Source organism: Pseudophryne corroboree, chromosome 5, assembly GCF_028390025.1.
Source record: "Pseudophryne corroboree isolate aPseCor3 chromosome 5, aPseCor3.hap2, whole genome shotgun sequence".
NCBI lineage: Eukaryota > Metazoa > Chordata > Amphibia > Anura > Myobatrachidae > Pseudophryne > Pseudophryne corroboree.
In genome coordinates, this window is record NC_086448.1 from 611,819,703 (window position 1) to 611,836,427 (window position 16,725).

General features: G+C 40.7%; 1 protein-coding gene across 14 annotated transcripts in view; it reads right to left on the reverse strand.

Moving 5' to 3' along the window:
* Positions 1-16,725, reverse strand: part of PTPRM (protein tyrosine phosphatase receptor type M) — a 1,209,695-nt gene that overhangs the window by 358,009 nt on the left and 834,961 nt on the right. For 6 of the 14 annotated variants that reach the window (XM_063923497.1, XM_063923494.1, XM_063923500.1 and 3 more), the window contains one exon: positions 10,757-10,795. The exons of the other annotated variants lie outside the window; for them this stretch is intronic. In XM_063923497.1, the coding sequence (XP_063779567.1) occupies positions 10,757-10,795 (39 nt within the window). The remainder of the gene's footprint in view (positions 1-10,756; positions 10,796-16,725) is intronic. 14 annotated transcript variants of the gene reach the window in all.

A 16,725-nucleotide genomic window follows, 5' to 3' on the forward strand; every position in this document is an offset into this window, starting at 1 on the left:
ATCACACCACCAAAAGGAAAAGAAGATTTCTCAAGTTGAAGTTTTATGAGACGAGGACATTTATTATAAGATCTCCCAGACACTATCCTGGATTCCTTCAGAATGACTGTGATTTCTATCATCCATTAAGGTTTATTGTCCCAGGGGTGCGCGCAATTGCAAGTATTGGACTTTGTGGGTTGGCATATACATGCGCCCTTCCAGTTCAGTCGTCAATCACCGCCGGCTTGTGCATCGAGTGTACGGACAGTCGGCTGACCACCTGTACACATGGCCTATGGCCGATATATCTATATCAGCCATAGGTTGTACTGCAGGGCCGACGCAATATGTCTGTAGACAACGACGTTCACAGATATATCGTTGATAAACATTGGCTGACGTACCAGAGATATGTCGGCCATTGTGCACGTACCTTAAGGCACAACATAAAATGATATTCACAAACAATGACAGAAATAGTAAACATAATATTTCAAAACATGTTACAATACAAATCACATATATATGCTACTTTCTCTTAAATACATTTTCCATTTTACGTACTATACCATAAAGACTACTGTAGAGCAGTGACGTGCACGGGAGAACTGGGCAGCGCCTAATTTAAATCAACCAAGCTAAATAGAATAAATTAACATATATAAAAAGACAGTGCTGATGACTAAATGATTTTTTAAGTAGCCAAAAAAATATATAATAAATTCTTTATACATACATAGCATGTACAGTATGAAGAATTTCTTATACTGTATATTTTATTGGTCGTTTATTTATCAGTGCTGTCTTGTTATATATGTTTGTTTGCAATTTTAGGGTTGAGTAAGTTTTTATTTGTTCTTGGTATATAGAATAAATAGTTGGTGTCCCACTGAAGCAAAGTACTATTGTTAGGAAGGAGATTTAGTGCTGGATTTATTTAAAGAGGATACCCCTTTTAATATGTCCCTGAAATAGGGTATCTTATTAAACGTAAATTAAGTATTTTCTATTTGCATAAATCAAATGCAAGTCTGAATACAGAAACTAATGAATTTAGCATGTAATGCCAATTGACCTTAAAAAAAGTACACGTTAATTATGCAAGTTTTAATGACGTTTCAGATCATTAGACATGGTAAGTGCAGATTCATTTTGTAATTCTTTCTAAATGTTATTTCACAAATTGATTTACATTTTTTGTTTTCTTTTAAAATGGCATGTACATCACAGTAAACTAATACTGTGTTGAGGTTTGGAAGAAGCTGAAGAACAAGTGTTTGTGTTTTATTTTGTACTCATTCTGTTTATTACAGAATGCTGAAGAATCTGACCCATGTGCTGTAACTTGCCTTTGGCTACATATTATATTAATCTCTTTGCAATATAGTCATTCATTGAATTTTCTGTCTTTTCTCTGGTTTCTCTGGGAAGGCTTTAAATATACATTCTGGAAGCTATATCCATTTTCAAAAACAATAGATTCAGTAAGGATTTCCTGCATTCATTTAATCTACTAGAGACTGTATCGATTATCAATAGAATGGGTTGCTCACTGATTTTCCTTCACTATTCCCCTTTAAACGGGACTTGATCTAGATATAGGGGTATATTAAATTAAGGTTGAAACTGCCGTCTTGTCGAAAAGACGGCAGTTTTCGACTTTTTCAGGTCGGAAGGGGTTCCGACCTATTCAGTCCCCAGCTTTTTTATTCGACAAGTCGGGGAATTCGACTTGTCGAATAGTACCTGAATCGGCGGTATAGCTGCCGATTCACGTGCTTCTGAGGGAAACGGGGCCAAATTCGACAGATTTTGGCCCCGTTTCCGACCATCTCAGTCCGACTTAAAAAAAATGTCGGACTGAGATGAGGTACCTGAGAGGAGGAGAAGGGGGCGAGCCACGGGCAGACGGGGGACAGCAGCCCTTACTGCACAGCACTGCAGGGGGATGTGTCACAGCCGCCGCTCACGGCAGCGTCCACCCGGCTTGCTGGAGCTGGGTGGGCGCTGCCGTGAGGTCTGGCGGCTGTGCCACATCCTGCAGCGCTGCTGTCCCCCGTCTGCCCTCGGCTGTCCCCCGTCTCTCCGCTGATCTCCCCCCTCTCCGGTCCGTCATCTCAATTCGACTTTTTTAAAGTCGAATTGAGATGGGCATTGAATAACCCTTGTCGGATCCATTCCGACAAATGCATGTCGGATTGGATCCGACCTCAATTGAATATACCCCATAATCAATTAAATATTTTCATAGATATAACTCATTAAGTTTAACTTTGCAAATTTCGTTTTTTGTAAACGTAACTCATTTCTTGTAGAAGCTTTGTAGTACCAGATGAGGTAATGGTGGCAAGGAACAAAATTTGTCAAAACCATGTTGCATTATAGTTTTAAAATGTCCAAAATAAGCACGTTCTCTATTACATGTATTATACACAGCGCCAGATTAAAGCAGAGGTGACAGTGGTGGTCATCCCGGGGTGCCCTCACACAGCGGGTTGAATAGGGGAGTCTCAGTTCAGCGGCTGAGCTGGCCATTAACAGCTGCCGCCGGGAGCTCCTCTGTGTTAGTGAGTTGTGTGTGTGTCCGTCTGTACGGTGGAGTCCTGATCACTCATGTGCACTGTGAGGGAGTAGACAGAAGAAGTTGAGGCTAGACAGAGTTGGTAGGGAGCAGATGGAAGGAGGAGGTGTGTGTGTGTGTGTGTGTGTGTGTGTAGGGGGGGGGGCGGTGTGCGCTCAGGGGTATAGTAGTGGGGGCTCCCATAACTTCATTGCCCCTGGGCCCCCACCACCCTTAATCCAGCCCTGATTACACAGTACGTGCTCATGATGTGACAAGGAACTGAGGAAGAAATACCTCCAGCACTTAGCTGAGTTTGTAAGTCTCTTTGGTACAGAGACATCTTTCACTAAGCAGTGGAGCACATGGCACTTTATTTATCTGTTTGTAATCACCTCACTCCCTATACTCCATGATTATTGGGTATTACACTATTGTGTGAATTTCCTTCTTTTTCCGACCAGCCACGTTTGGACCATACTGGAGACAAATCATTCTTGGGGGAGTATCTTTTTGCTAAAGTTCACAGATAAGTACTTATTCATTAATTGTGGTACGCAACCTATATTACCACCTTCTGCACATCAGTTTTGTACTTAAATATACTACACTATGAGGCACATGTTTTGTCCTTTACCATTTCTAGATAAATTATAATTTTTTCATGTTGTTCCATTGGAAGACTAGCATCCACCCACTATATGATTGGGAAAGTGCAAAAACATGGACATTGGGGGTCATTCCGAGTTGATCGCTAGCTGCTTTCGGTCACAGCGTGGCGAGTAGGTGAAAAAGCGGCATTTCTGCGCATGCGTATGGGGTGCAGTGCGCACGCGCGATGTACTTTCACACAAAACTATGCAGTTTCACACAAGGTCGAGCGACGCTTTTCAGTCGCACTGCTGATCAGTGAGTGATTGACAGGAAGTGGGTGTTTCTGGGCGGAAACTGAGCGTTTTCGGGGAGTGTGTGTAAAAACGCAGGCGTGCCCGAGAAAAACGCAGGAGTGACTGGGGAAATGGGGGAGTGGCTGGCCGAATGCAGGGCGTGTTTGTGACGTCAAAACAGGAACCGAACAGTCTGAAGTGATTGCTAGCTAGGAGTAAGTTTCGAGCTGCTCAGAAAATGCACAATCTTTTCTTCAAGCAGTTCTGCGAACCTTTTGTTCGCACTTCTGCTAAGCTAAGATACACTCCCAGAGAGCGGCGGCCTAGCGTTTGCACTGCTGCTAAAAGCAGCTAGTGAGTGATGAACTCGGAATGAGGGCCATTGTTTCAGGGGCTTTCCTTTTTTACACTGCCTGTATATATTTATTTCTGCATAATAACTTATATGTCTTACTATATACTGAGTGCATTATGTTAACAGATACCATATAGATATACCGTATATAGTTGTAGAGTTTTGGCTCTTCCCAGGAACAGTACCCATGGTATCCTTTAGAATGTAAACTCACGAGCTTACAGGGCCCTCTCCCCTCATTGCTTTTACTTCATCTACTCCATACTCCCTACAATGACACCCTCGGTTTCTGCCACCATGATGCTTATTTCAGTGTCCTGTCCCCTGATGCTGAAATGTTTATATACCACATACTTGTCATACATTGTTTTGTACTGTAAATCGCTGTTTTATAGTCTTGCTCATTTGTTTATGTACTTTGTTAGGCGCTGCAAAACTCTTGTGGTGCCATGTAAATACAGGATGATGATTATGATGATGATGATGATAATAATAATAATAATAATAATAATAACAATAGTACTACTACTACTACTACTACTACTAATAATAATAATAATAATATCTATACACACACAAACACACACACTTGAATTGCAATATGGTTTGTCCAAGTGTAAAATTGTTCCTTTTTGTTGTTTAGCATCTATCTTTTAGGTTAAAATAAGCTTACATTACACAGTCAATAAAAGTATTAACAGATACAGTTGATTACTGACAGTTCTACAGCAATGTCACATGATCAGCTAATTGAGGTTATAAAACACACCCTACCTGCATTTCACCAATGCTATCTATCTATCTATCTATCTATCTATCTATCTATCTATCTATCTATCTATCTATATTTTCATATAACATTTAGGTTACAATAAGCATACCTTACATTGTGAAACGTCAGATACATTTGATATCAAACAGTTTTCTACACAGCCTCCTACTGAAGCTGCGTGACATCACAAATGCTTTTTATGATGTAAGTCACATGGTCTGCACACTGAGATAACAAATCATATCCTGTCTACAATTTGCCATTGCTATCTACTTATAATATTTCTCCTGCCTAGAGGAACCAGCACCTTTAAAAGGTCTAACAGGCATACAATATTTATTAATTATTGAGTTTCAGCACCAATAATTATAATTTCTTATCTACGCTATTTGTGGCAATAAGAAACAATACATGTGCCAAAAGTACTATTCTTCACATGCTAGTACAGGGGCTCCGAAATCACTACGACTTTGGGGTCCTCCACATGCTCAGTCTACACTGCATTTTCTTGTGCATACCTCCCAACTGTCCCAATTTTCGCAGGACAGTCACTTTTTTTGTGACTGTCCCGCTGTCCCACCTGCGGGCCGCAGTGTCCAGCAGTGAAGGGGGGGGGGGAGCAGTTGGGAGGATCCCTATCACTCGCTGCTCTGCTGTAGAGCAACGGTGAATGGACGCTGTGCGCATGCGCACACAGCATCTATTCACGGAGACAGAGCGTCTATTCACAGAGACAGAGGGACTGGGGGTATGGTGGCCAATCCCGGGATCGGGATTGGTGGAATCTCGGGATTAAGGCCCAAAAATGGCTGGGATTCAATCCCGGGATTGGAAGCTCCAATCCCGGGGATTGAGGGAATCAGCGTTGAGCGTCCACAGGACGCTCAAACGCTGCCCGGCTTCCTCCTTCCGGGTCCCCAGCGCAGCGTGAGAGGTCACGCTGCACTGTCAGCATGTTTTTGTAACGGTCCCGTATATTATTTATTATTTAGGGCACGACAGGGCTTGCTAATATTCAGTAATCTTAAAACCAGACTTTTTTTTGGTGTTTCTTGCAAAAATGAACGCCATCTTTATATGGCAATTATTCCCGGAACCCAGCTCCATCCTATGGATCCCTCCGCCTCTTCCACAGTGAGTAACCTGGGGCTGTGCATATGTGGGGCCTCAGGTAATGCAGTATATGCGCATAGGGCTGACCTCGTATTGGTAAGTATCACTGCCACTGAAGTAGCAGTGTTACAAATCGCAGGGACAACTGTTTCTTGGAGCAGTTGTACCCATACTGAAGTAATGCTGAATTGCTCGAGTTTTTATCAACAACAGAAACTCACGGTGGGTTGGGTACTTAATTATTGCATCTCAATCACTGTTATACATTTTGCAGTTTAACTAATTTGACATGCGTATTTTCATTATGTAATCTTCGTAATGTAAATGAAGGCATGCTTTTCGATCTTCTCCGTTACCTTTATTTAAACCCCCGTCCACCATCCATGCTCCTTAAAATCCGCTCTTTCAGAAAATGTAAAATGTAAAGTTAGAAATAATATTAATTATAAGCAATGCTGTAGGAAGTCTAATTGCGTACAGAATAATATTTATGGGTTTTACATTTGCAATTAGTTACTTCTATAATTAGCAGAAATATGTTTTTGCATACGAGAAGGTATTCATTTAATACCTACAGTAAATATAATTTATCAAAATAACCAGTCTGTGGGAATGAAGTTACACTTATTTCTAGATATGCAGCTATTGGTACAAATAGCCATTATAATAACTAATGAAAGAGCACACATAGGGCCTAATTCAGTAAGGATAGCAAATTCAGCTAATTAGCAGAATTTGCTAACCTTTGGATTGCATGCTGGGGGACACCCAGCATGCTGACCGGAGCCTCCCCCGCTTCCACAAGCAGAAATTGTAAAACGTTGGCTTGTTAGCAGAAACTGCGGAAGCCTCCTGCCGCAGCCGCAGGAGACTCGCCGTCATCTTCCTTATCGCGGCTGCGTGTGATGTCACGCAGCCGGCGTGATCACGCCCCTGACACGCCCCCTTTCAGACACCTCCGTCCCCCATTCGGCCACCTCTGCAGCGCTCCGTCTCCTCCCTGGAAACGGAGCATTGCCCGCCCCCCCCCCTTCCCGCAACCGCCTCTGCCAGACTGACAGGCCGAGGTAATCGCATTTTCTGCGCCACCTTCCCCCCTGCAGAAAATTTGGGCACATGCGCAGGACGGACACATGTGCAGGACGGGCACTGCGCATGCGCCTGCATCTTTTTCTCAGAAATTGCGGTTGGATCGCTTATTACGATCCAACCTGAATTAGGCCCACAGTGCAGAAAGGAAATTGAAATATATTTTTCTTATGGTATTTTTTAAAATGTTTTTATTAGATTCACTTTATAACAATGAGTGGTACAGGAGAAATTATAGATGTTGACAGTACTGTTTGTTGTTCAGTTCAATTTGATATATACAGCTGGAAAAAATACGTATAGTAGAATGTTATTCTGAAATTCTGAAGAGCAAAATCATGCAAAACATTGTGTTAAATTGAAAGCACTGTGACATTAAAATGGTGCTTAGATTTACCCCATTATGCACAGATTTCAGCATAGCGAAAGATTTAATTGGCTGATAGAAGCAATTAAACGGAACAATGGGATTTCTTAAAAAGTATGGGTAGGTCCACTACTGTCCTTCAATTCGTGGAGCACATTTATGAAAATTAGCATGCACTTTTTGAGACATTCTAGTTCAACACTAGAAGGTACATCTGGTGTTTTTGGGATACGTTTCTGTAAAAGTTACACATTTATTTACTCACATTTTTTTTTAATTGAGTAGATCACGCTGCACAATAAAGACCAAGATAATACAGGATGTCAACAGCATACAAAATAAACAGAAGAAAAGCCAGGTCTATCTAAGTAGTGAGTAAAACAGTACCCAATTTTTAAGTTATATCTGGTATCTGGTAAGGTAGAGTAGGGAGACCTCATCAGAGATTACGGCGTGGCAGACTATAGAAAATAAAAGCAAGACAAGAAAGGAGAGACAGGGAGAGGAAACAAGAGAGATGTGAAGGGGTGGGCCATCAAGGAGGGAATATAATTCAATTAGTATATACCGTAGAGTGGGCTATCCTAAGGCAAACAGGGGGCGGGCATTGCATTTATGAGGCCAGCCAAGGACTCCATATTTTTCAAATGATTTGGAGGAGTTATTAATATTGCTGGTCATATACTCCATACAATATATGTGCACTGCAGGAATGGAGGAGCAAGTTGACTCCAATCAGCGGCTCTCTGGCAAGTAGTAGCATATTTAACGCAGAAAATGATTTTGATGTCTAGATATCGCAGGAAGATCCAGAGGAAGGAGTAAATATTTAGGATCACACGGAATAGGGGTTTAATGAATTCTCTAAATGAGAATGGCAAACTCCAGCCAAAGATTCCAGATCTTCTGACACAACCACCATATACCTTCAGAGGCAAAACCTCTCCAACATCTATTTGACGTGTCTGGGTATATTCTGCCATGTCGGGAGGGCACATAATACTATCTGTATAATACTGTAGTTCATATTATTTCTCTTTAATTCCGACACAAAATGAGCTAGAGGCAGCATTGCCCCAAACCTCAGATTGTATGTCACATGCATGTGTGTTTGATTGATACTAAAGATTTAGATCACGAGGATGTTAAAAATGATGGACATCCTGGAAGGCCTCGCATATCAAAAACAAACAGAAATGTGGAAAAAAATTGAATTAACCATCGACTCTGCATCCGAAATGGTAAGCATCGACAAAGAAACTGTTAGGCAAGTTTTGCATAAAGATGTTAAAGTGGAAAAAGTTTAATATGACAGTTGGTTCCAAAGTTTCTCACTGCCGAGCAGAAATAAAATCGAAAGGGAATTTGTAGACATTTTGGAACAAATTCAAGCGGATTCACATTACAGTATTTAAAGTTATTACACCTTGATGGTGGAAAACACCATCATCACCAAGACTGGAGAAAATACATCAAAGCAAATCCAAATTCAAAGCCATGTTAATTGTTTCTTTGATATCAGGGGTGTTATTTTGGCAGACTGGGTATCAGAAGGCACACAAGTGAATCAACATTACCCCAAAAATGTTCTAGCAACTTTGCAGGAAAGAATGAGAAGAAGAGTTGTGGAAAAATGGTTTCATCCTCCATCAGGAAAATGTACTAGCCCACACAGCTCTCTCTGTGAAGCAGTTTTTGGCAGAGAACCAGATTGCAGTGCTAGAACATCTTCTATAGTAGCACTGTGTGACTTCTTTCTTTTTTCGTATCATAGCCACACTCAAGAGAAACACGTTTTGCATCAGTTACTGAGGTAAAGAGGAAAACTACGGAGCTGTTGAGACAGCTGATTGAAAATGAACTACAGCATGGCTTTAACTAATGGAGGAAAAAAGCAGCGGTGTGTGGAAGCAGAAGGGGAGTACATAGAAGGGAACTGAGTTAAATGTACTTAAAATAATTAATTAAACATAAATTATAGCAAAAGTCTTGTTATTGAATAGCCATACCTCATACATCTCAGAGCCAATGGCTCCATAGGTGTAGCTTTGTGATGTCACAGGTTTAGGGGTAGAAGCTGGCACAGGGCACACTGCAGTTCTGCTAAGCCACGGAGTATCCCTTTATTAATTAAGATAATTACCTACAGTACATGATATTTTCCATTACTGTAACAATTGGAGTGATTATCATGAATTCAAGGAGAATAGTTATACCAATGTGTAAGGCGGTTGGACACTCAGATTTATCACCATTTCACAAACCTTTCTGCATTTGTAATAGGCTGGACAGACTATCTAGATGCTCCACGACAAAAATGCAAGTAATTTGCAATGAGCATTCTAAATAAGGACCCAAAAACATCTATTAGTATTTGTTAAAGTGATAGATAGGCATTTTACATATTACTAATCAAGTATACAATCTCAGCAATGCCTCAGTGGAACTTCCTCGATGAATGTTGTACAGTATACACAGATGGAGACTTCTAAATAGAGTACACCTCAGATTTTGAAGACACACAGAAAGATCATTAATTATGATAATTTAATCTGTAAATACACATAGTGATACAATTGCTCTTAAGCAATTGATGAGCAAAATGGACATACTGTGGTACTCACACTTGTAAACTATATGTAGTACATTGGCCCTCATTCCGAGTTGTTCGCTCGGTATTTTTCATCGCATCGCAGTGAAAATCCGCTTAGTACGCATGCGCAATGTTCGCACTGCGACTGCGCCAAGTAACTTTACTATGAAGAAAGTATTTTTACTCACGGCTTTTTCTTCGCTCCGGCGATCGTAATGTGATTGACAGGAAATGGGTGTTACTGGGCGGAAACACGGCGTTTCAGGGGCGTGTGGCTGAAAACGCTACCGTTTCCGGAAAAAACGCAGGAGTGGCCGGAGAAACGGTGGGAGTGCCTGGGCGAACGCTGGGTGTGTTTGTGACGTCAACCAGGAACGACAAGCACTGAAATGATCGCACAGGCAGAGTAAGTCTGAAGCTACTCTGAAACTGCTAAGTAGTTAGTAATCGCAATATTGCGAATACATCGGTCGCAATTTTAAGAAGCTAAGATTCACTCCCAGTAGGCGGCGGCTTAGCGTGTGTAACTCTGCTAAATTCGCCTTGCGACCGATCAACTCGGAATGAGGGCCATTGTTTTGGCATTTTATGTGCAAATTATAGAGAAGAAGGGGAAAAATGTGTGATTATTTTGTAGTTACTTTGTTTTGGGGAAAAATTCCAGAAAGAGCTGATTCTTGTCAGAAAGGACCAGATTTACCACAGCACCATGCTACCTCCAGGCGGTCAACCAATAAATACAACATTGTTCAAACACCCTGGCAATACAGTACACAGATAATATCTGCAATAGCAACAGAGGTCAATGGCCAGCATCACTGACAATGTTAAATCTCCATTATTTAGTTATAGTCCAGCATCAACCACCCAATTCCACTGCAAACTGTGTATTTGTGAACTGCACCAGGCATCATTTCACTATTAATGGCAACATGCATGCATCATGCATACAGTTCTTCCCAATGAGAAATGAGTGATAATGAGTGTGATGTCTTTAATTGTTGTTAGGGAATTATTAAAAGAATATTCAATACCCACCCATTGCTTATATCTGCAAGATCGTGCTGATCATGGGCTCTATATGGGAACAAGTAAAGGTAAGAAATAAATATAATTATGCAATTGTTGTGCCGTATCATTGTTCATACAATACAGTGCTTCTTTATCTTAATGGCTTGTGGTAGCAAGTCACCTTTAATAAAATATAATTTGTTTATTAAAGTGTTTACGTGCACTAAGCGGTATATTTATTAAAATGAGGATTTTGACCATAGCAACCAGATTCTAGCTATTATCTTGTAGAAGGTTCTAGGTAAGTGATAAGTAAAATCTGATTGGTTGCGATGAGCAACATCTCCACTTTTAAAAATATGCACTTAAGTAAATACTGTATGCCCCATAATCTCTATGGAACACTAGATATTTTTATAGAGACCATAAGCTTACAAATAGCTGACCCATCCAGTGGACACTTTCTGTATCTGAATCCTTTCCCCCAAACACTAATACCCCTTTCACATCTCCAATGCCGGATCCCACCCGGGAATTGGAAACGGGTCCTTCCCGGGTGGGATCTGGCATTGGAGACTATCTTTTGGCCGGGGGAACCGGAGGCGACCCTGTGAGATGAACTCATCTCCGCGCCGCCTCTCCCTATGCTGTGAATGGGTATCGGGTCACATCGACCTGGCAACCCATTCACACTGCGGCTGACTCGGTATTCAACCAGAGAATAACCCTTCTTGTTACCCGGGTTGAATTAACGGGTCAGGCGACCCGGGAATTCGGACATGGCTCTTTCACACCGCACACTGACCCGTGTCAACCCGGAAATATGCCAGGTCGATACCGTGTTATTTGTGCGATGTGAAAGGGGTATAACATAGTAGTTCTTAGTTACCTTTTTCTTTACAACCATGTGCAGTATTACAGTTTACCCAAAGTGAAATGACGTACCCAAGGCTCAGCCTTCCCAGTCAGAGCCGGTGAGTCACCAAATTACTAGCTTCTTAATGAACTCACGCATTGGTTTCTATTCCCCATATGCTAATTATTCCAGACCTTGATTCAAGGGGTGAGTTCAATTGTCTCTAGCAGTTACATTAATAAATCATTTAATCCCTACAGTACATTATATGGTTCTTAGAAGTCACTGAGGAATTATTTAACCGTATGAAAGAATGAAGATGTAGGATGAGAGCTCTAATCTAATATTTGTAATAATTAAAATTAGGAGGCACACTGTTCCCTGTAATACACGTTTCCTAATAAACTCTAATGTCATCATGACTGACTCAGTGATTATCAGAAGACAATGTTTATACAAATATACTGCTTACAGAAATTTATACACATATTAGAAAAAACAGGCGTCACTGTGCATACACCAGCCCCATGCATGTTCAGAAAAGAAAAGCGGGACATTTGGGGGAATGGACTGCCATAACCATTTCCCTCTTACATTTTGATAAGGGCCTGATGATAGAGTGCTACGTGGTACAGTAATGGAGCTTATTTGTGGCAGAAAAGTGACAAAACCCCACCCTCCACCCCTAATTTTTTATGTAAACCATTTCTATGTCGACCTTCTGACCCTGTTGACCTTTTGACCCCGCTGACCTTTTCTACTTTCTACATATTCTACGTCAACCTTTTGACCCTGTCAACCTAATGCACGTCTACCAGTAGTGGTTGACTGTAGACCTCTTTAGTGTAGATCTAATAATCCACACACATACTAAAGACATAAGGTAGCCCTCAGACCCTGCAAAAACTGCTTAGGATGTCACATGGGCCATGCCACTATGCAGTGCACAGCACGGTATACTGGCACTAGCATCCTGACTGCATCCCCACAGCACAATCTATTGAAGTGAATGTACCAAACATTTCATTTTGTTTCAGAATGATAAAACATTGATTCATCAAGCACCCTAATCTTGCATTATATTATACAGTATTTATATATTTTACAATATATATTCCATATTAATTGTATGAGGCAACAACAAAGATCAGAATATACTGTAGTAGTGCATAGTCTCACTGCTTGATGACTACTTGATGAAGGCAACATTTTACCATTAACCTATACATTATACACCTTTTTCTGTACACACTATAACAAGACTCCCCACTGTATTTAAGTTTTTGTCTGGGGCTCTACAGTCTTGTAGTACTTCTAGAAGAAGATGAGTTGCAGGCACAGTGGGATTCTACTGACTCCAGACCACCTAGTGAAACACAGCACACTATGCAGAACAAAAATAATATAAACCAAATTCTAGTTCTGTCAGAGCATTAACTAATACTTGTTAACTCTACTTGCCTATTCTCCTGTTATGTCTGTGATCGTTAGGAATTTTGGTTAGATCACCCAGACACCTGGATCTCACCCACTATATTAGATAGGCGGGCAGTAGCTTGATGCCATTTGTTGCAAGTCACGTCACCATGGCAAAATTCAGGAAATCCAGTTTTCTGAGTCTTGGCCATACTCCTGTATGTACAGTACCAAGCTCGGGATGGCTTGAACCTGGTGAGTAATACTAACTTTAGGTGGCGTTACCCAATAAAAACCACTGGGATTCTATTCGCATTGTCCCTGAGAGGGATCCAATCCCAGCACCTACCCAGAAGTCCTTCTATGGCAAAGGACAGCTCTTATCGAGAGAACTGTCTTGTGCAATTTTTTTTATCGCATTTTCTAGTTTATTAATGCCGGAACAGTATGTATCCAGTAAGTGGAGGGATGTATCACATGGCAGATGTGATGCTTAGTACATCCCGCCCATCAATTATCTGTGGGAACTCAGCCACTATAGACTGGAACACATACTAGGCTTGATTTCTATATATTTGCTACAAATAGGAATAGGTAGCAGCCCACCCTTCACTCCATGTACTCTCCCTCAGGGTCCCATGACGGTACACATAATCCATAGTAGTAACCCTCTTGTAACATCCCAGAGGTTTTTATCAAAATGCTATACGATATTTGTTGTCTACAATATCTGCCTTCACGAACAGTACCCAATACTGTTGCAGCAAATGTTCAATATACTGTATCAAACACTATACTGAAAGCAATCTCTTGTACTTCCTCCAACTAGTAGATAAAGAACACAACACTAAGTTTCTGATGTAGAGTTTGAAGTAACATCACTCAAAAGAAAAGATCACAAACAAATAATGTAATCCTGAACATATGCAGAGCTGTAACATCTTCAGATACATACAGTGCGACTCTGCAGGGGCAGCATATCGACCTAGTATAATGCAAGTCATCATCATTAATGTGCATTTGCACCTGTCCAAATCTAGGTGCAAAAGATACGCCTCCTAGCAGACATATATACGCTTATGTGCTGGTCTGTATTAGCTGCACTCTATGTGAGAGCACTCTGTCGCACTCTAGTTCCTTATCTTCAGTTGTAAGTGTAGATGTGTTCGGAATGGGTCCAACTCTGCTTTCTCGCAGCTGAGTGGTCTTGTTTCGTGAGCATGTGCAGACTGACTTCAGGCAAGATATGTTATAAAAACTTGTGTACGCTCAACTATGCATCAGAGAGATCAGACCCTAAATTACTAAAATGTAGGAACATTTTTCTGGCACAGAACTATAATAAATACAGAGAGCCCCCTGACTCATGGGTGAGTACTGTACTTACCACAACAAGTGGCATATACATACATTTTTACGTTTATCTCAGCAGAACATGTCTAATTTTCAAGAAAAGGATTTTTAAAAACTAGATGTTCTTCCAGAGCAATTTTAATAACTAAGATTGCCATGCTAAAATGATTTTACTTCATACAGAACTCACTCAATCTAGCCCAAGTAATGAGTAGTAAATGAGCAGATGTCCACGCCAGAGGCGTAACTCTGGGAGGCAACGGAGTCATCTGCCGCCGGGCTCCTGCTCTGAAGGGGGCACCTCTCCTCCCATTCTGTGACATTATCGAATTAAGTTAATTGATAGCTGCTGCTATCTCTTCAGCTGTCAACTTCCTCACTGGTCCCTGCAGCTTACAAATCACACCTTTTTTATTATACTGTAGATACACATTTTATAAGTGTCATACCCAGGATTAGAAACCACAACCTATTACACTGGAAGCAGGCACCTTACTGATGGAGCTATTTGCTCCTGTATGAGAATTCTAACTATATGAAGTTACTTCTCTGACAATTACACATAACTTCATATAGTTTGAATTCTCATGCTTACTGATCAGGAGCAAATATCTCTATCAGTAAAGTGCCTGCTGTCAGTGGAACAGGTCATGGGTTCTAAACCTGGTTATGACTGTTAAGAAACGTGTGATTTAAAATAAAAGGCAATGAAATGTATATATACAGTATATAAAAAAAAATTCAGAACACTCCATACACACACACACACACACACACACACACACACACACACACACACACACACACACACACACACACACACACACATATTTATATATATGTATATATATACAGTATATATTATAATATATATATATACACACAGTATATATATATATAGAAAGAAACAATGTACAGGTGCGCTGGTGTTCTTTCAATTGAGCATTCACAGTTCACAGGTAGTAAAACCTTATGCTGTTGGCACTGGTGTGATGAACACCGCAGCAATTCCCCAGGGGCTCAGAATCCCTTTGAGCAGAAAGATACCTGGAAAAAGAATTTAGGAGAATGCGCCCATAGTGCAGATCATTTTTTATTTTATGAATGCATCATTAGACACAAGTAAGTCAAAAGTAAGTGTGTTCCCGTACCAAATAAGACCCACACTTTGGGCCAGTTAAAAAGCATAAAACCATCCACCAGGCAAACCTCCACCTCTGTGTACAGACGCCAGGACCATGCACCGCGCCGACACTCCGGACCCGTCTGGCCACTCGCAACGGACACAGGGAGAAGAAGGCCGAGTGAAAAGAAGCACACACGTCTGGCAAGCTCCGCCCCAACGCGTTTCGTGGATACTTCGTCAGGAGGCTGGCCTATCAGACGTCAGCACACTATTTAAAACCCCCATCGTAGTTTAACACAGGTGGTATTAATCATCAGATAATTTGTGTCTCCAGAGAACTTCAGAAAACAGTTTTAACATACATGTATTACAAATGGGTTCAGGTAATGTTGGTAACATCTACATAAAAAATATATATACAGACAAACTGTATGATTATATAAAACACAGTAATAATAATGCATCATAGACAGACACGTAATAAACAAGACACATAATAAAAAAGAGATTTCATTGACTGCCAAATGGAACATCGCTTCAGACATTCATAGTGGTTTCCCATAGTAACCTAAATGCACATGGATTTCATTTCTACAGCCTCCACGTCTCTCTATATTTATGAGTTAGTCACTATTCCTATCAGGAGGAGGAAATCGCAGTCTGTAGGGTCTTATATTTAAATTCGAACAGGCATATATTTCATTCTCCATTTTAGAAAAAAATTATTATTATATATATATATATATATATATATATATATATATATATATATCTCTATGGGCAGGGACATTTTTCTTTTTTTGACCATTGGAATAGTGTCTATGGTCAGGATAGATTTAAAAAATAAGTGACTATATTCCCTGTGTTTAGAGGTATAGAAATATAGCCCAAGAGGCAAAAGGACAAAGAAACGGTTATCAAATGCCGCATAGCTTTAAATAAACAGATAGTAACTCTCCCATTCTTCAATAGACATTTCAAAAGAGTTCTAGGATTATTTCTTCAAATGAACCCAAAAAGTCCACACCTTCTCTTATTAGCATGATTACCCACATCAGTTAGAAACATTGGTTATAAGTTTGGTCAGAGCCACAGACTGAGCAGTGTTATCAAACACAGAGCATTAGGTGCTTACATGAAACTAGAGAACCCACGAGTCACTACCGTTCCCTAATGAACGGGGTGATCTCATAATTCTCATTTAAGCCACATGGCGCCAACGTATTCAAAGTCAGAATCCAGAAG